Source organism: Saimiri boliviensis, chromosome 19 (assembly GCF_048565385.1).
Source record: "Saimiri boliviensis isolate mSaiBol1 chromosome 19, mSaiBol1.pri, whole genome shotgun sequence".
Taxonomy (NCBI): Eukaryota; Metazoa; Chordata; class Mammalia; order Primates; family Cebidae; genus Saimiri; species Saimiri boliviensis.
In genome coordinates this window covers 35,047,195-35,067,599 of record NC_133467.1, presented here as the reverse complement: position 1 = coordinate 35,067,599, position 20,405 = coordinate 35,047,195, and the positions used below count along the sequence as shown (strand labels likewise).

At 44.7% G+C, this 20,405-nt stretch overlaps 1 protein-coding gene across 8 annotated transcripts in view; it reads right to left on the bottom strand.

Annotated features, from left to right (window-relative positions):
* Positions 1-20,405, bottom strand: part of GON4L (gon-4 like) — a 94,072-nt gene that overhangs the window by 7,570 nt on the left and 66,097 nt on the right. For all 8 annotated transcript variants that reach the window (XM_003937806.4, XM_010348413.3, XM_039460251.2 and 5 more), the window contains 10 exons: positions 19,970-20,056; positions 18,203-18,374; positions 16,578-16,722; positions 14,142-14,292; positions 9,742-9,858; positions 7,352-9,058; positions 5,669-5,924; positions 4,229-4,413; positions 2,835-3,032; positions 312-455 (listed from right to left, as the gene is read on the bottom strand). In XM_003937806.4, the coding sequence (XP_003937855.2) occupies positions 312-455; positions 2,835-3,032; positions 4,229-4,413; positions 5,669-5,924; positions 7,352-9,058; positions 9,742-9,858; positions 14,142-14,292; positions 16,578-16,722; positions 18,203-18,374; positions 19,970-20,056 (3,162 nt within the window). The remainder of the gene's footprint in view (positions 1-311; positions 456-2,834; positions 3,033-4,228; positions 4,414-5,668; positions 5,925-7,351; positions 9,059-9,741; positions 9,859-14,141; positions 14,293-16,577; positions 16,723-18,202; positions 18,375-19,969; positions 20,057-20,405) is intronic.

Genomic DNA, 20,405 nt, shown 5'->3' with positions numbered 1-20,405 from the left:
CCCAAGCAGAGCAAGGAGGCAAGGCCCCTTCCAGGTCCCAGAACTTCCTTCCTTGAACATCCCTTCCAGGTCATCCATGGCATTCCTGAGCCTGTGAAGATCAGACAGGCTCTGGTTTCAGGTAGTGATCCCTCCCTATCCCAGTGCTTCATGCTTTGGGTAACCCTAAAACGTCCTTGCCTTCTTCATCTCCTCCAGGAAGCCCATGGGACTGCAGAGGCAAAAAGGTACGGAGTAGGTTGGAGAAAGTGACAAGGGAAAGGCCTAAGGCCCGGAAGACAGCAGGAAGAAAGCAGGCCAGGAAAGAATACCTCGGTGATCTCCTGGGGAAGGCAGTCTGCACAGCCTTGGAGGACCTTGATGATCTTCTGGTGGTGTGAGGGGTTCTCTGCAAAGCAGATCTCCAGCTGCCGAAGGAACTTGCGGCTCTTCTCAAAAGCCTGCTGCTCCTCAAACTACCAGATTGGAAAGTGGGCAAAAGAGGAGTCACCATGAAGCTAGAGCAGGACTTGAGGGTTATAAGGATAAGAACTAGCAGACTAGGACCGGAGGGATGACAGAACCCTGGTTTAAAATTCTAAGTTTACAACTATGAGATCTAATTGAAAACCCCAACCTCCAGCTACCTTGAGCCACTGGTGGGTACCAACCCAAAGTAAGTTAAGATGTGAACAAGAGTTTCAAGAGATGTACATATTTCATGTTGTTTGCTGTATTATGGATTGTGAAATCAAACTCCAAAATTCATGCGACACTTTAGAGTTTATGTTACAAAGAATTCTGAGGCCATGCAAGGTGGCTCACACCTGTATTCCCAACATTTTGGGACGCCAAGGCAGGAGGATCACTTAAAGTCAGGAGTTCAAGGCCAGCAACATAGTGAGACTCTGTCTGTATTAAAAAATTTAAAAATCAGGCAGGGGTCGTGGTGTGCGCCTGTAGCTTGAGCTACTTAGAAGGCTGAGGCGGGAGGATCCCTGGGGACTGTGTTGTCCAGGCTGGTCTCAACTGTTGTCCATCCTGGCTACAGGCCGGGTGTGGTGGCTCTTGCCTATAATCCTTGCACTTTGGGAAGTCAAAGCGGGCAGATCACCTGAGGTCAGGAGATTGAGGTCAGCCTGGCCAACATGGTAAAACCCTATCTCTACTAAAAATACAAAAATTAGTCGGGTGCGATCGTGCATGCTTGTAATCCCTGCTACCAGGAAGATGAGGCAGAGAATCACTTGAACCTGGGAGGCAGAGGTTGCAGTGAGTGGAGATTGTTCCACTGGACTATATAGCCTGGGCGAGAGAGTAAGACTCCACCTCAAAACAAAAACAAAAACAAAAACAAAAACCGCCTGGCTACAAGGGATCTTCCCACCTCAGCCTCTCAAAGTGCTAGGATTACAGGCGTGAGCCACTGTGCCTGGCCAGACTTTGTCTCTCTTCTTTTTTTTTGAGACAAGGTCTTGCTTTTGTCACCCAAACTGGAGTGTAGTGGAACAATCATGGCTCAGTGAAGCCTCAAGCTCCCAGTCCTCCCACCTTAGCCTCCCAAATAGCTGGGATCGAAGTGTGCACCACCATACCCAGTTATTTTTTTTATTTTATGTAGAGATGGGATCTTGTATTTTGTCCAGGCTGGCCTCAAACTCCTGAGTTCAAGCCATCTACCAGCTTTGGCCTCCCAAAGTGCTGAGATTACAAGCGTAAGCCACCGTACCCAGGCAACATTATCTCTTTAAAATATTTTTTTGGCCAGGCGCAGTGGCTCACACCTGTAATCCTAGCACTTTGGGAGGCCGAGGTGGGCCCATCACCAAGGTCAGGAGTTCCAGACCAGCCTGGCCAACATGGAGAAACCCCGTCTCTACTAAAAATACAAAATTAGCATATAATCCCAGCTACTCAAGAGGCTGAGGCAGGAGAATTTAACTTGAACCGGGAGGTGGAAGTTGCGGTGAGCTGAGATCGCACCATTGCACTCCACGCTGAGCAACAAGAGTGAAACTCAGACTAAAAAAAAAAATTTTTTTTCTTTTGTTCACATATACAATGATTGGATCCTCATAACAACACCAGAAGAGAAAATGGGCATCACACATTATATGCAGAACTACCCTACTGTCATTTAATTGTCATAAAACTCAGAACAATCCCATTGCTCCCTTTATTCTTATTTTTATCAGTCATAACAAGACTCCCAGGACAACTGGGCTATCCCTCATGTTTAGCCTCCTATTCTGCAACATTTCACATGTCACTGTACCACACTGGCCTTCCCAGACCACTGTGTATAAAACTGCATATACCATCCCTCAACCACCCCTCTAGTTTCTTTTCCTGCTTTCTTTTTCAGTAAAACATGATCACTATAAAACATTGTATACTATATATTTTACTGTTTATATTAATTTTTATAATTTATATCTTTTATAAATATGTTTTCCAGAGTTATCATCTGAATTTCCCCATGAGAATGTGAGCTCCATGAGGGCAGGGATTTTGGTCTTTTGTAATTGCTGTATTCCTAGCAACTGAGGTCAGGAATTGTCTGACAGTTGCAGGTACTCAACAAGTATTTGTTAAATGAATGCCTGGTTTGATCCCAGTGAGGAGCAGAGAGCGTATGACTCACCTAAGGTCTCCTTTGGCAACTACAGGTAAAACCCTCTCATTTGTCATGTGAAGAAAATGGGAGAATGGGATTGGAAAGATAATCCTTGAAAAGACAGAGGCCCTTATCACTCCGGGCTAGGGGAAGGCTGTGTGTCTTACTCAGCCCCATTCAATCCCAGTCTCACTGTGACCCAGAAGTCCTGGTGTACTTTTCTTGCCCATATACTTACTAATCCACAGGCCAGAGCTTGTTCGGGTAACAGGAAAGCGGCAAAGTCTTTCAACAGCTGAGGCCATTCTTGGAGCAGAATTTGCAGGCTTTTGTAGAGATCTACAGCTGTCTGTCTCTGGGTACTTGACTCAAATTCATAGATGACCTGAAGGAAGTCCTCATACTTGCCAGGGATATGTTGTAGGGCTTCTCGTACCTACACGGGAAGACTTTCAATCATTAACACCCTTTATTTGGACCACAACAAGCAATAATGGTACAACGGAGCGGGGGTTATGGTTAAAGAGTTCCATGAATTATCCATCACAGGTTGCCCCTCCAATAGGTCTTAACAGCTGGCTGTTAATACAAGACACAGAGCAATAGGCAAGGTAAAGATGTTTCTCTGGGAGTGAGCAACTGAGAAACCATGTTCTAAGGTCCACAGGTCTACCCACAAAACCAGGTAATGCTTTTCTCTAGGTCACAGCCCTCACTGATTGCAGCCCCATAATAAAACAGATTAAGATGCGTTTGTACACCTATTTCAGCATGGGTGTAATCTGAGAGTAAATAATACATAAGTTAGAAATGTCAGTAAAATATTAGCCATGACTATCATTGCCAGTACTCTGCTTTCTGGGTGGATAAAGGAGCCAGGTGGTTACCAACAGAAGGACATAGTTCTCAGGACACTACCAGGAAGAGGCTGGTTTATGTCTTCTTTTTATTTTGAGATAGGATCTCATTTTATTGCCCAGACTGGAGTGCAGTGGTACAATCATGATTCACTGCAGCCTCAACCACATCCTCCCAACTCAGCCTCCCAAGTAGTTGGGACCACGGGCATGTACCACCATGCTGAGCTCATTTGTAAAATTTTTGTAGAGATGGGGGTCTCCTATGTTGCTCAGGCTTGTCTTTAACTCCTAGACTCACGGGATCCCCCTACCTCGGCCTCCCAAAGTGTTGGGATTACATGCAAGGGCCACCACGCCCAGGCTGGTTCATGCCTTAAGAGCAATGTACTTCCCCGAATCCACTCACTGGACAGTAAACCCACTATCTTTCTTCTCAAGCCAAAGGTTCTATAAAGGTCCTTATGAACCCACGAGGTTAAAGTCACAACCTCCCACTGATGATGGTGGTATCATCTTTCTGCCAGTCTCTAGGCAACAGAAGGATGATGGCAGGATGCTAACAATAAACATGCTTATGATTAAACTCTATGTCTCCTTATGGTTCTGTCACAGAGATCTTTTGCCAGAAAAGCTGAGAGAGAGGAACATGAAGCCTGCTGTAAAGCCTGAGAAACAGATTTCATTTTTAAAAACATCTCCCTTGAAGGAGACGCAGCCACATTCATAGAGACTGGCAGAGAGACTGGAGTAACAGGAAGCAGAATTTGCCTACCCTGGTCAGATAAGCTTGAGCAAAGGCCAAGTCCTTCTGCTCCCTGAGTGGATCTCGCTCGAGAATGTCCTCATCATACAGCAACAGCAGCTTGGAGGTGTCCTTGCTGGCCCGAGCCCGACTTCCCCGCTTGTTGCGAGCTCGATGCTTGCTCCGGCCCTTTCCAGCAGCTTTGATGTTCTCTCCTTGTAGCACACATGAAAAAGATTGTTTCTCTGTCCCTGAAACCCCTGCTCTTCCCACTCCACCACACTGACCACCCCAGCCAAATCCTATTCAATATTATGGGGGAATTCAAGGAAAAAGTTGCTGAAAAATGGTATGAGAAGTAAGTCAAGTCAGCTCTATGCAGAGTCTGTAGTGTAACTGCCTTAACTAGGATGACATTAAGATAATCAACTACTTCATATTGAGAAAGGAAGTCTAAAGAGCAAGTGTGGTTTTATTGAGCTCTTGAGAGACCATGTGTTGATGAGGAACAAACAGGGCTTTCTGAAATAAACATAGCTCTTAGCCCCACACATGACAGAGGAGGTAAGAACCAATATAAGAAAGTGAAGAGCCAGGTGTGGTGGCTCACACCTGTAATCCTAGCACTTTGGGAGGCTGAGGTGGGCAGATCACAAGGTCAGGAATTCAAGACCAGCCTGACCAACAGGGTGAAACCCTGTCTCTACTAAAAACACAAAAATTAGCTGGGCATGGTGGCAGATGCCTATAATCCCAGCTACTCGGGAGGCTGAGGCAGGAGAACTGCTTTAGTACGGGAGATGTAGGTTGCAATGAACTGAGATCACACTACTCTGCACTCCTGACAGAGGGAGACTCCATCTTAAAAAAAAAAAAAAAAAAAAAAAGGAAAAAAGAAGAGTGAATGAAGCTGATACAAATCTAGCAACAGATGAGAATCAAATTAAAAATGTCTAAGTATCTGTTCTCCACAAAAGTACCACATTAAAAATGTTTTGGGGCCAGGTGCGGTGGCTCACGCCCCAAATCCCAGCACTTTGGGAGGCCAAGGTGGGTGGATCACAAGGTTACGAGTTCGAGACCAGCCTGACCAACATGGTGAAAACACCAGCCTGACCAACATGGTGAAACCCCATCTCTCCTACAATTACAAAAATTAGCTGGGCGTGGTGGCACACGCCTGTAATTCCAGCTACTCAGGAGGCTGAGGCAGAAGAATCGCTTGAACCTGGGAGGCAGAGGTTGCAGTGAGCCAAGATTATGCCACTGCACTCCAGCCAGGGTGACAAGGGCAAGACTTTGTCTCCAAAAAAAAAAAAAAAGTTTGGGGGAAGGAAGCTACAGAAGAGATCCAGAGGGTTTCCTCTGGAAATCCTCCACCTGGTTTATAAACTACCCACTCTGCACACTGTCCTCTAAACAATGAGGTTAAGTGAGAATGGTCCGTCAGTAGAGGCTTGCCTAACTCACCTGGCAGGGTTCTGCTGGTCTCCACTTCTGGAGCAGTCTCAGGTGACACAGAAGTAGAAGGAGGCTTCTCAGCAGAGTCCCCAGCTGCTTCATCAGTCATTTCATCCTCTTTCTGCAGGCTTTCCATTCCTTCTGCTTCTTCTTCTTCCTCTTCTTCTGGCTCAGAGTTCTCCTCCTGAGAATTCTCTTCTTCAGACTCAACCTCCTGACTCATGCGCCTTTCAGATGCTAGCCAAGTCAGTTTCTCCATTGTTTCCTGTAAAACCCTCCAAAAAACACTTATAAGGGCTCCTAGTGGCTCACAAAATGCTGAACAGCACAAAGCTGTATCAGGGTAATCTGAAGTTAAATGGGGAGCTCACCACAGCTGTCAGAGCAACATTTCCTGAGTTATGCAATCCCAGCGACAGGCCAGGTGCAGTGGCTCATGCCTGTAATCCAGGCACTCTGAGAGGCGGAGCTGGGCAGATCACTTGAGGCCAGGAGTTCAAGACCAGCCAGGCCAACATGATGAAACCGTCTCTACTACAAATACAAAAATTAGTTGGACGTGGTGGCACATGCCTGAAATCCCAACTACTTGGGAGGCTAAGGCATGAGAATTACTTAAACCCGGGAGGTGGAGATTGCAGTGAGCTGAAATCATGCCACTGGAGTCCAATCTCGGAGACAGAATGAGACGCCATCTCAAAAAAAAAAAAGAAATCCTAGTGATAGCTCACATCGGTTCTGAATGACAGCAGGAGAGGAGAAGATGGCTTTTACAAGCTTCTCTCCACTGAAGGGTTTTCCTTTGCCTTAGCCCATATTTATTTACTTTTTTTTTTTTTTGAGATGAATTTTCTCTCGTTACCCAGGCTCAAGTGCAATGGCACGATCTCAGCTCACCACAACCTCTGCCTCCTGGGTTCAAGTAATTCTCCCACCTCAGCCTCCCAAATAGCTGGGACTACAGTCATGTGTGACCACGCCTAATTTTACATTTTTAGTAAAGATGGTGTTTCTCCATGTTAGTCAGGCTGCTCCAGAACTCCTGACCTCAGGTAATCCACCTAAGTGCTGGGATTATAGGCATGAGCCACCGCACCCAGCTATTTACTATTTTTTTTTTTTTTTTTTTTTTTTTTTTTTTTTTTTTTGAGACGGAGTTTCGCTCTCGTTACCCAGGCTGGAGTGCAATGGCGCGATGTCGGCTCACCGCAACCTCCGCCTCCTGGGCTCAGGCAATTCTCCTGCCTCAGCCTCCTGAGTAGCTGGGATTACAGGCACGCACCACCATGCCCAGCTAATTTTTTGTATTTTTAGTAGAGACGGGGTTTCACCTTGTTGACCAGGATGGTCTCGATCTCTCGACCTCGTGATCCACCCGCCTCGGCCTCCCAAAGTGCTGGGATTACAGGCTTGAGCCACCGCGCCCGGCCTTATTTACTATTTTTTAAGGCATTTAAAGTATGGTCAGGTGACCAATTTAATGTGTAAATGAGTTTAATATAGTAAGTAAAATTTCATCCTTTCCCTCTCATTTCACCTCAACCCCACAATCATGTCCCATAATGCATTACAAAATCAAATACAAATGATTTTAGGACTATCTATACTGCAGCAAACATGCAGGTGGCTTATCAATAAATTAAACATATTACTGAGTCCACAAATTACTTGAGAATATTCTCCAGCTCTCACCTGGAGTTCTGGGACAGAAAGCACAGATTCCTCAGAAGCTGATGACATCTCATCTTCCTCATCTTGGGTGAGGTCATCAAAGTCCTCTTCTTCCTCTTCCTCTGGCCCATTCTTCTCTCCTCCAATTTCTGGCCCAACGGGGGTCCCCACTGACTGACCATCAACACTGGATGAGTCTTCTGGCTTCCCTTGGGGGCTACTAAGCATCCCTTCAGGATCCATCAAGGAAGAAGCATTCTTTGATGATCCTTTGCTCACATCTGTCCCTGAGACTCCTTCATCAGGGGGCTCTTGAGAAGATAAAGTAGTTTTAGTTGGCTGACTCCTCTCCTCTTCCTTCTGTAAGACCGTCTGTTTATTTACTTCTCTAGCACTGCTCAACTCCTCACTTGGGGTGCCAGTGTCTAATTCCACAGCATGTTCCTCTTTAATGTCATCACAAATGTCATGCTCTGGGGATCCACTGATTTTTTCTCCAGGATCTTCGGGTTCCATCTTGACAATTTCCTCTGAAACCCCAGGGGTAGAGTTGTTTAGAGACTCCTGGATGCCCTGAGGCAGTGGCTCCAGAGCTTTCCTTCCCTCCTCTGTTTTCACAATAGTCCAGTGATAGGCACTGTTCTCTGACAATCCTTCTTGGCACTCTGTATCTGCTGGTGGAGGCCCTGGGCTATGTTCCACTTTGGGGAAAACAGTAGCAGCAAGAGGAGATACTTCCTGCGGCTCTAATTTGGGTTCTAGGCCCTGAAAGGCATTTTTCCCATCAGCCACAGCACAAGCAATGTCCACATTCACTTGGGCCTTATCTTCAGAGGCGGATGGTATAGGAAGATTCACAGAATTGCCAGAAACAATTAAGGGTGAGACAGACGAGGCCACAAGCGGCTGGTTCAATGGACAGGGGAACGAAGTAGGGTTAACCAAGAGGGTGGTGATGGGAATAGTCTGGGGACTCTGGGCCACAGCTGCATTGACAGGCTGGATCATGTTACAGCCGCTGCCAAGGCTCACAATCTTCACAGTGGTAGCAGGAACAGTGAAGATAACAGGTGCAGGATGGATAACAGGGGCAGGTTTCATACAGGGAGAGGCCTTGGCTCCCCTTCTTTTTGAGGGTCTCCGTCTCACGTATGGCTTTCGAAACTTAGAAGGGGCAAGAGAGGGCAGCATGACCTTGGGCACAGGGGCAGAAGGGAGCAACGTCTGGGACTCAGACAGAGGGAAGCTGGTCCTGGCCTCAGGGGGCAGAGCAGGCAGTGCTGCAGGACACTCAAAACCATCACCTCCACTCGCCCCCAGTGGAGGGACGCCTGGAACTGTCTGTAAGACAGTGGCTGGCTGGATCAGGTGAGGAATTCGGACCACCACGTTGCTTGGAGGGGCTTCTGAATGAGTTGATCGGGCTGGTGTTTTCCCAGGGTTGAAGCTAGGCTGGAGAGAGGGGCTGGGCTGGATAAGGAGGGGCTTCAGGACTGATGAACGCCTCTGCCTCCAAGCCTTCCTGGGGAAACGGTTGGCAACTGGCTTCAGTTTCAGGACTACACCCTTAGGCAATAGCAGTGGGTACCGAGTTTCACTCCCCAACTCCGAGTTGTCTTTCTCTAGGCCTCTATCTGAGCCGATCTCCGTGGTTCCAGTCACATTTCCTACCTCTCTAGCACCATCAGCCATGTGCCGCAGTTCTTCCTGGATGGATGGCAGACTGGCCTATTGGAAACAAGAACACTCTGATCCAGCACATGTCAGAATCTGGGAAAAAGAGGCTTGGCCCAGTGGCTCACGCCTGTAATTCCAGCACTTTGGGAGGCTGAAGTGGGCACATCACGGGAGGTCAGGAGTTTAGGACCCGCTTGGCAAACATGGTGAAACTCTATCTGTACTAAAAGTTTAAAAATTATACAGGTGTGGTGGCACTCCTGTGTTCCCAGCTACTAGGGAGGTGGAGTCAGGAGAATCACTTCAACCTGGGAGGCGGGAGGTTGCGGTGAGCCAAGATTGCACCACAGCAAGACTCTGTCTCAGAAACAAACAAAAAAGAATTTGGGAAAAGGAATAGGGCTTTCTAGATTTTAGGGACATTAGACAGTCTCAAGGTATCTTTCCAAGAAGGGTCTCTTTGTACATCAAATTTCTACAAAGACCACATTCCAATTATACACCTTAGAAACTTCTGTGAATGTCCTTAGCAAATTTATTATTTACCTATTATTTTGAAAAGGTTGTAGAATCACCCAGAGAAGGTCAGAAAAGGGAAGAAAGGTGAACGAGAAAGATTTCTGAAGTTCTAGTTCTACAACGAAAGCATTAGAAGATTAAAGAAGCCCTTGATATTCTGTCAGAATTTGCAGTGACCTTTTCCCTCCCACAGACTTTGAGGAAGAGGGTTGTACCTTTAACCAGAATGGGAGCCGGTGTTCTTCTCTCTCTATAGGTGGCTTCCACTGATGTGGTTGGATCTCTTCACAGCATTTTACTAAGACTGGAAGCTGTTTGGTCTTCTTATAAAACTTAACATGAAAAAAAAAGCACGAGTTACATTCTTTCCAGAAACACTGCCCTTTGTCAGGCTAGTGAGTGGGGTGGGTGGTGGGTTGAGAAATACCCCAACCCTCACCCCCCAACAAACACTTAGGCGTTCAGTCAGGGTGGCAGGAGAAATTGTAAAATAGACACAAACCTTCTTGGAAGGCCAGAAGGTTTTTGCAAAAGCCTCAGGAAGGAAGGAGCTGAAGGTGGTTCCTACTCAGAGGCAATTAGGCAGGAGTAGGTACAAAGGAATATGCGGGAGTTTATCTAAAGAGCTTATTTACTTATGTGGTCCTAAGACTGACCTTTGAACATCCATTGGCCACATGACTGCTCTCTACTGGGGGGTCAGCAATGTAATTACCCACAAATGGTGTTTTGCTTTAGGCCTCGGAACCTGACCTTTAATGATTCCTAGGACAGTGTCATAATCTACACCTTGGACACATCAAAGCTTCCTTTTAAGGAAATGATGGTGTGAAGGGCATGAGAAGGGAAAAAAAATTTAAAAAGATAAACAGAGAAAATTCAGTTTTAAGAGTAAATGAAGGCTGGGTGTGGTGGCTCACATCTATAACCCCAGCACTTTCAGAGGTAGGCGGATCACCTGAGGTCAAGAATTCGAGACCAGCCTGGTCAACATGGTGAAACCCCATCTCTACAAAAATATAAAAATTAGCTGGACATGGTTGTGCAAGCCTGTATTCCCAGCACCTCAGGAGGCTGAGGCAGGAGAATCACTTCAACCCAGGAGCTGAAGGTTGCAGTGAGCAGATATCAGGGATTGTGCCATTGCACTCCAGCCTGAGTGACAGAGTGAGACTCCATCTCAAAAAAAAAAGCGCAAATGAAGATGAGAACTGAACTAAAACCACTAACACACCAGGCACAGTGGCTCATGCCTGTAATTCCAACACTTTGGGAGGCCAAGGCAGGTAGATCATGAGGTCAGGAGATCCATCCTGGCCAACATGGTGACACCCCGTCTCTACTAAAATACAAAAAATTAGCTAGGCGTGGTGGCGCATGCCTGTAGTCCCAGCTACTGGGGAGACTGAGGCATAGGAATCGCTTGAACATGGGAGACGGAGGTTGCAGTGAGTCGAGATGGCACCACTGCACCCCAGCCTGGCAACAGAGCAAGATTCTGTCTCAAAAACAAACAAAAAACACAAAAAAAATACCACAGACAATAAGCATCTGCTCATCCAGCATATACAGAATGTTTTCTATGTCCTGGGCACTGTGCTAAAAGCTAAGCACACATATAAGAGAAGCAATTCTTGCTCTCAAGGAACTTACAGACTAGTGGGAGACAGCCAAGCAGATCAATACTGATATCCTACATTTAAAAAAATACAAAGAAAGCCAGGCACAGTGGCTCACACCTGTAATCCCAGCACTTTGAGAGGCCAAGGCGGGCAGATCACTTGAGGCCAGGAGTTCAAGATCACCCTACATAACATGGTGAAACCCCAACTCTACTAAAAATAGAAAAAATGGCCAGGTATGGTGCCACACACTTGTAATCCAAGCTACTAGGGAGGCTGGGGCACAAAAATCACTTGAACTCGGAGGTGGAGGTTCAGTGAACCTGGATCACTCCCCTGCACTCCAGCCTGGGCAACTGAGGAGTATCTGTCCCAAAGACCAAGAAGCAAAGAAACAAACAAAGTACAAAGATGTGCACAGAAAATGACACACAACTCAAACTTCAAGAAAAAAGATTTTTCTGCAGCAGAATATGGTTTATCAAGTGCCTTAGCACCATAGATGAAAAACTAAACAAATTCCAAGGCATATTACCATGAATTTTCAAAACACTGGACCCAAAGGAAAAATCCTGCATGCTGTCAGAGGTTGGGAAAAATAGGAGGTACACGAAGATTCAAGAGTTAAATGGGGCCATGGCTCACGCCTATAATCACAGCACTTTGGGAGGCTAAGGTGGAAGAATTACTTGAGCCCAGGAGTTCTAAGACCAGCCTGGGCAAAAAAGTGAGACCCATCTCAATTTTTAACAATTTAGAAACAAATTTTTAAAAACATGCTATACTGGAATGTGTTCCGCTAAAAGAAGGAGGTACAATAAAAACAAAGATGTGGAATTCAGGAAATAAGATCCAACACAGTAAGAGGATTCTGCGGATGAATTCCCAGGATAATGGTGAAGAAAAAGCCCAAGAAGGTATCAGTACAGCAAGCCTGGAGAGTAACACACTTAGAGTGGAATAGTGTCAGAGGGCTCAGGGAGCAATTTCTTCAAGATGAAAATATGGAATATCTAGAAGGCCTGACACACTGAAAGGAGATTAAGAAAATTTAAGTAACCTTTACTGTTGATCTGGGAATAATTGCATAATAAAATCAAGTCCCGCCCCATCCCCCTAAAAATGCAATTATTTACTCCAAGAAAAAAAAAAATGTTCAGCAGGAAAGGCAAGGTATCACAGTAACATAGCTCAGCTGTGAAGAACATCTACACAGTCCTTAAAATCTTACAGTGTCAACTCTGAATTCAACCTAACCAAAACTGTGACATAATTACTAGCGAGCAGATTGAAGAGCAGAAAATGTGGATGTTTGAAGTGGGAGTGAGGAGACAGGCAAATCCTCAGCCTTCCTGGTTTATGGTTAATAAGTAAGACCTAAATCCAATACATCAGGAAGTAGAAATTAGAGGCTAAGACAAGAGGACTGACTAAGGCCAAAAATTTGAGACCAGTCTGAGCAACACAAGGATACCTCATTTCTAAAAAAAAAAAAAATTTGTTAATAGCCAAGCATGGTGGCTCATGCATATAATCCCAGCTCCTTGGGAGGCTGAGGTGAAAGGAATGCTTGAGCCTAGGAGTTTGAGGCTGCACTGAGATACGACTGTACCACTGTACTCCAGCCTGGGTAGCAGAGTAAGACCCCATCTCAAGAAAAAAACAAAAACAGGTCGGGCGTGGCACTTTGGGAGGCCGAGGTGGGTGGGTCACATGAGGTCAGGAGTTCGAGACCAGCCTGACCAACATGGTGAAACCCTGTTTCTACTGATAATACAAAAATTAGCCACACATGGTGGCACATGCCTGTAATCCCAGCTACTCAGGAGGGTGAGGTGGGAGACTCCCGTGAACCCAGAAAGCAGAGGTTGCAGTGAGTAGAGGGACAGCAGAGGGTCGGGAGTTGGCGAGAGATAGCATGGGGGGAAATGCCAGATATAGGTGATGGGGAGGAATGCAGCAAATCACACTGCCATGTGTGTACCTATGCCACAATCTTGCATATCCTTCACATGTACCCCAAAACCTAAAATGCAATTTAAAAAGGCACTCCGGTCTGGGTGACAGAGTGACTCTCTGTCTCAAAAAAAAAACAGAGAAAGAAAAAAACAAAAGGCTGGGCATAGTGGCTCACGCCTATAATCCCAACACTTTGGGAGGCCAAGCTAAGTTAAGTGGACTGTCACAGGTCAGAACTTCAAGACCAGTCTGAGCAACAAAGTGACACTGCATCTCCACATAAAATAATTAGCTAGGCTTGGTGGCAAGCACCTGTAGTCCAAGGTGCGGGGAAAGCTGAAGTGGAAGGATCACTTGAACCTAGGAATTCGCTGCAGTGACCTATGATTGTGCAAATGCACTCCAGACAGGATGACAGAGTGAGAACCTGTCTCTAAAAACACAACAACATAAATAAATATCCAAATAAAAAAGAAGAAACTGGGCACGGTGGTTCACACCTGTAATCCTAGCACTTTGGGAGGCCAAGGCGAGTGGATCACTTGAGGTCAGAAGTTCGAGACCAGCCTGGCCAACATGGTGAAACCCCGTCTCTACTAAAAATACAAAAATTAGCCAGGCGTGGTGGTGCACACCTGTAATCCAAGCTACTTAGGAGGCTGAGGCAGGAGAATCATGTGAACCTGGGAGGCGAAGACTGCAGTGAGCCAAGATTGCACCATTGTACTCCAGTCTTGGTGACAGAGCAAGAGTCTGTCTGACAAAAAGAAAAAAAACAAAAGCACGTAAGTGGAATATTGTATACCATTTCTAGAAAGTCTAAGACAGAGAATATATTACAGGGAAACATGGATTTGTGAAATCTTTTAAGAGGATGAGGATACTCTAGAGAAACATAATGAATCTAATGTATAAGTGGGAGAAATTAGCTTTAGATAAAAGAAGGTCCCTCTCTTCTTTGACAATAACAAGAGGAGAAAAGAATGGGTACATATTGGTGAGGTGTCCCAATGGCGCATGAAGGAAATACTCACTTTAATGATGTTGTCCGGAGCTCTGTTCATGTTGAGGTTCTTGATTCTTACTGTCAGTTGTCGGGCAGTTTTGCAGGTTAGAAGATACTTGCTGATCAGAGGATTAGGAAACTCAGTCCCTTCAAAATGCTTCAGTCCTAAAGCTAACAAACTGAGAAAAGAGCAATGACACTAAGTCTCACTTCACAGTCCTTCCTTCTAAAAGACTTCCCTGGCTAACACATTTAACAATCTACTTTTTCATTTTTTCTTGAGACAAGGTCTCTATCACCCAGCCTAGAGTGCAGTGGTGCAATCACAGCTCACTGCAGCCTCTACTTCCTAGGCTGAAGCGATTCTCCAGTCTCAGCCTCCCATCTAGAATTACAGGCATGTGCCATGGCATGTGGCCCAATCTACCTTTTCATTTTTTTCAGACAGGGTCTTGCTCTGTTGTCCAGGCTGGAGAGCAGTGGCATGATTACAGTGCCCTGCAGCCTTGACCGCCTGGGCTCAAGTGATTCTCACACTTGAATCCCAATTATCTGTGACCACAGACATTTGCTACCACACCTGGCTAATTTTCTTCCTTCATTATTTGTAGAGACCAGTTCTCACTATGTTGCCTGGGCTGATCTTAAACACCTGGTCTCAAGCGATTCTCCTGCCTCAGCCTCTCAAAGTGCTGGTATCACAGGTGTACGCCACCATGCCTAGCCAATCTACTTTTTCTAAATCTAATTCTTGTACAAGTTGGTGACTACTCAATAGAAAATTTCAGATACTTAGTGATTAAATATTATGAATAAGAATAAGGCCAGGTACAATCACGCCTGTAATCCCAGCAATTTGGGATGCCGAGACAAGCGGATCACTTGAGGTCAGGTCAGCCTGACCAACATGGTGAAACGCTGTCTCTACTAAAAATACAAAAAATAGCCAGGTATGGTGGCAGGCGCCTGTAATCCCAGGTACTCAGGAGGCTAAGGCAGGAGAATCGCTTGAACCTGGGAGGCAAAGGTTGCAGTGGACCGAGATAATGCCACTGCACTCCAGTCTGGGTGACAAGAGAGACTCCATTTAAAAAAAAAAAAATCGGTTTCCACTTCTGGTAACGAGAAGCCTTTGGGTTGGCTAGGTACTGAGTGCACCAGGCTCTAGAGTGAAGACTTAAATCCAAGGTCAGGGCAAAAACGTGAAGTTCATCGCAAGGACTGTGATGGTACAGGAAGGGAACGTGGGAAGTGCATACAGGACCCTAAACAAAATCTTCACTATGGATGGGCTCACTGAGGACATTAAGCATCAGCAGCATTACGAGAAGCCATGCTGCCAGCGACAGAGGGAAAGCTATGAAAGGTGCCAGCAGATCTACAACACGGAAATGGCTCAAAAGATCAACTTCCTGATGCAAGAGAATCAGGCAGATCTATGGTAGGGCTGCTGAGTCCCTGGATGGGACACCCAGTGTGAAACCCTCATCCAATTTTGTCTTCGTCTCTTTTCTTTGTACAATCCCATTTCCTATTACCATTCTCTACAATAAACTCAATGACATGTTTTAAAAAAAACAAATACTTCACAATTACCTGGGAACATGAGAAACTAGGCATAAATCATTAAGAAACATGAAATTATGATGAGCGGTATACTAACAATAAAAGGAAGTTCAAAGATAATACACGGGAGGAGAATGATTCTAATAAAACAAATATAAAATGAATAGGTACCCTGTCAGACAAATTAAACTGGCACCAATACTACCCTCTAACAACATATATAATCATGTTTACATATATACATATGTGGTGATAACAGTGCAGCAATCCACACAAAGGGCCATAAAAATGTTCATAACCTGGCTGGGCACAGTGGCTTATGCCTGTAATCCCAGCACTTTGGGAGGTCAAGGAGGGAGGATGCTTTGAGCCCAGGAGTTTAAAAGCAGCCTGGACAACACAGAGAGACCCTCATCTGTATTAAAAAAAAAAAAAAAAAATACAATAAAAAATAAATTAGTCATGTATGGTGGCACATGACTGTGGTCCCAGCTACTCCCGTGGAAGCTGAGGTGGAAGGATCAAGACTGCAGTGAGCCATGACTGTCTGGGTGACAGAGTAATATCCTGTCTCTAAATAAATAAACAAATAAATAATGGCATAAAATAAAAGCGAACCTCCTGCCTTGGCCTCTCAAAGTGCTGGGATTACAAGGTGTGAGCCACCAGGCCTAGCCTAAAATGCTTCAAAAATGTGTGTGACATCCCCCCAAAAAGCAGTATTTGGCACTGCTAGAACAAGCATGCCCTAGAGAATGCTGCTGATCTGTACTGCTTTTCCTTGTCTTTTGTATCCGTGTCTTATTACACAAGTCTTACTTCCCCTAAACTCCTCAAAGGAACTGTATCTTCTCCCTGGGATATTCTGCTGTTTTGATCCCCCAGAGTAAACACTTACTTGTCCTCAGCCTTGGTGAAGAGGATCTTATCCTGGGGATTCTTTGCCTTCAGGGAACACACTGGAAGTAACTCTGGATACATAAAAACCTTGTTTGTGGCCAGGATCCAAGCCACTTGCTTTGGCAAACAGGGAAATTCACTGGCTATAAGAAAATAAATCTCTGATAAATCAACTTCTAGGACAAAAGAGGGCTTCATAAAAGTCTGTAAATGCATTTTTGCAATTAGGTAGAGCTGTCCTTATCTAACTTGATTCTCTCCAATCTGCCCACCATCCCCAAAAAGTTTCCATAGCCTTTCTCAAGCTAATATTATATCAAAGGGAGTCCCACTCAATGGCAATACAAGTTGATTCTCTTATTCTTTCTGTGAGGAACACTATATTCACTAAGTGAAACAAACACTTAAAAAGCACCTAGTAATACCTGGCATATAGTGTATGCTCAAAAATTTTTTACCTCCTTCCCCCTTTAAATCCTTGAAAGATAAGAGACCTTCAACAATGCTTTCTTTCTTCCAGGATAAGATTCCAACTTCTTTAATCTCCCTCACAAATCTGGTATTCCAAATTTTACTTTTATTTGATTCTTACTTAACTTTCATTAAGTTCTCCCAGATTCCTCCTGAGATTGGGAACAAAAGAACCATAAAAGGAATGAGACAATTCAGTCTCATTCATTTCTGTCTCCCTCTCTCAGACTCTCAATTTCAGGCACCTCTGCGTTTCTAGAGACAAAACTACTATATCCATATTTCTTCTTCCATAACTATTATTTTTATATATCCAGAAGAAAAACACAGGACACTAGATGTGTAAGATATTACTATTATTTGGTATTAAATCAAGTTTTCATTACCATTTCATTTATCATTTACTTTAGCTATTAAAGTAGTTTGAGATCCATGTCTATGATATAATACACTTAAATTCAACTATATTCAACTTAATGATAAGACTCAGGATTTAAAATAGAATCCAAAGACAAACCCAAATCCAGAACAAACCACAACTAATTTGCTAAATCAGAAGCAAATATTTGGCTTAAGTAAACAGCAAATATTTCCCAAAAAATACAAAACCAATAATGCAAAGCAGAACCTAAAGCTGCAAATTTCTTTAAAATATTGAACATGGCAAATGTACAATCTCTAACTTGAGCCTAACTCCCAAATCAACATTTCATTCAGAATGGAGATATCACTTACACTATAGTCAGTAGGGTAAATAAAATTAGTTAATCTTAATGAAGAGTAAAAACCTAAAGGTGATCAAATGTTACCACCTGACTTTATCTTTACCAGGCCCAGTTTGTCTTGATCTGACTCTTAATACTTACCACTCATATCGCTGAATTCCAATTCTTAGCACCGAGCCTCAGATCTCTACCTCCCATATTCCTATCCTGTCCACTGCCTCCATGCCTTACCCAGGCCCAGAGATTATCATGTAATTCTAGAATTTAGACAATGAGTACAAAGAGAGGATAAGAGAGAAAGAAGAAATTACAAATGTCCTGTGTCCTCCATTCATAGGCAAGTATCCTAGGAAATTATCTATGGGATAAGATTCCCACCACCTCTCACCGCAAGTAAAAACTTAAAGCTGACACATCTGTCTCCTACCAGTCTTCTTGACAGTTTTATGAGGGCTGCAGTCAATGCTGACATGTGTGTTGAAGTCTTCGATAAGCTGCATAGCGCCCATCAAGTTACAGGGTTGGAACAGGGTCTGAAACTTGGGGTTGTACTGATGGTGAAGGGCGATGGAGCTTTGAGCAAAGGTTCCCAGCTCTTTCTGGGAAAACAGGACACAAAAAGAAGATCTAAGACAATTCCAGACAATTAATACCAGTAGCCTTTAGAATCTAAACGAGAAGCTGGCCTTCCTACTACAAGATAAAAACAGGTAAAAATCATCATAAAGTCTTTTGCAATAAACTACTCTGTTAAGATTATGCCTGAGTCCTCAGATGTTCAGGGATTATATTCTTGTTTTACTTCTAGATTTAGTGTTTCTCACTAAGGAACATATGGTCTAGCTCCTGAACTAGAAAAATAAACTCCTAACCTCAAGTGATCTGTCCACCTTGGCCTCCCAAAGTGCTGGGACTATAGGCATGAGCCACTGCCCCCAGCCACTGATTTTTTTTTTTTTTTTTTTGAGATGGAGTCTTGCTCTGTTGCCCTGGTTGGAGTGTAGTGGTGCAATCTTGACTCACTGCAGCCTCCAATTCCCAGGCTCAAGTGATTCTTCTTCTTCCACCTCCGGAGTAGCTGGGATTAATTACAGGCACCTGCCACCACACCCAGCAATACGGTAGAAACTGAATTTCTCCATGTTGGCCAGGCTGTTCTCGAACTCCTGATCTCAAGTGATCCAGCCACCTCAGCCTCCAAAAGTGTTAAGATTACAGGCATGAGTCACTGCACCCAGGCAAGAATTAAGACTATTACTTTAATTAATTAATTAATTTATTTATTTATTTTATTTATTTTTTTTTTTGAGACGGAGTTTCCCTCTTGTTGCCCAGGCTGGAGTGCAATGGTGCGATCTCGGCTCACCGCAACCTCCGCCTCCTGGGTTCAGGCAATTCTCCTGCCTCAGCCTCCTGAGTAGCTGGGATTACAGGCACCCGCCACCATGCCCAGCTAATTTTTTGTATTTTTAGTAGAGACGGGGTTTCACCATGTTGACCAGGATGGTCTCGATCTCTTGACCTCGTGATCCACCCGCCTCGGCCTCCCAAAGTGCTGGGATTACAGGCTTGAGCCACCGCGCCCGGCTAATTTATTTATTTATTTAGAGACCAGATCTCACTCTGCCACCCAGGCTGGAATGCAATGGCATAATCTCAGCTCACTGCAACCTCTGCCTCCCAGGCTTAAGCCATCCTTCCACCTCTGCCTCCTGAGTAGCTGGGACTACAGGCCTGTACCACCACATCTGGTTAATTTTTACATTTTTTGTAGAGACAGGATTTTGGCATGCTGACCCAGCTGGTCTCGAACTCCTGGGCTCATGCAATCTGCCTGCTTTGGCCTCTCAAAGTTCTGGAATTGCAGGCATAGCCACCATGCTGTCTCAACATCTATAAAAGGAACAGTGGTACCAAAAACCTAAACAGTTAGGTTGGATCTAAAGATGAGTAGTACTCAATAAAAATATCAGAAGGACAGTATTAAGAAAATTGAATACACTCCTTGTCCTTTCATGGAAATTAGTGGCTTATGTTCTCCTAGCAAACACAGGAAGCCTTAACAGAAAGTAGGCAAAGCAATCAAAAATACCCAAAAGAATATAGATTATGATCAGTGAATAACTGCGAGAAATAACCTGCCAGGCCAATTTCATATTCTAGTCTTTAGAATTAGGGATATTTGGAACCTTACAAGAAATATCCTGGTGGTACTGGCCTCCGAATTGAGATTGGGGTTGCAGTTGGCAAGAAGGTGGATTTGGGTCAAGAGCTGAACGTGCTGGGGAGAGAAAGAACATAATACAGTGACATGTTATGACATTGTCATTTCAGGAACCCAGCGAGGTTTTTTTTTTCTTGGATACTGGATCTCCCTCTGTCACCCAGGCTGCTGTGCATGGTTCCCTGTCCTCTGAACCTCCTATGCTCCAGCAATTCTCTCACCTTAGCCTCCCGAGTAGCTGGGACCACACCTGCATGACACCATGCCTGGCTAATTTATTTTTATTTTTTGTAGAGACGGGGTCTCACTCTGTTGCCCAGGCTGCTCTTGAACTCCCTGGCTCAAGCAATCCTCCCACCTCAGCCTCCCAAAGTGCTTGGATTACAGGTGTAAGCCACTGCATCCA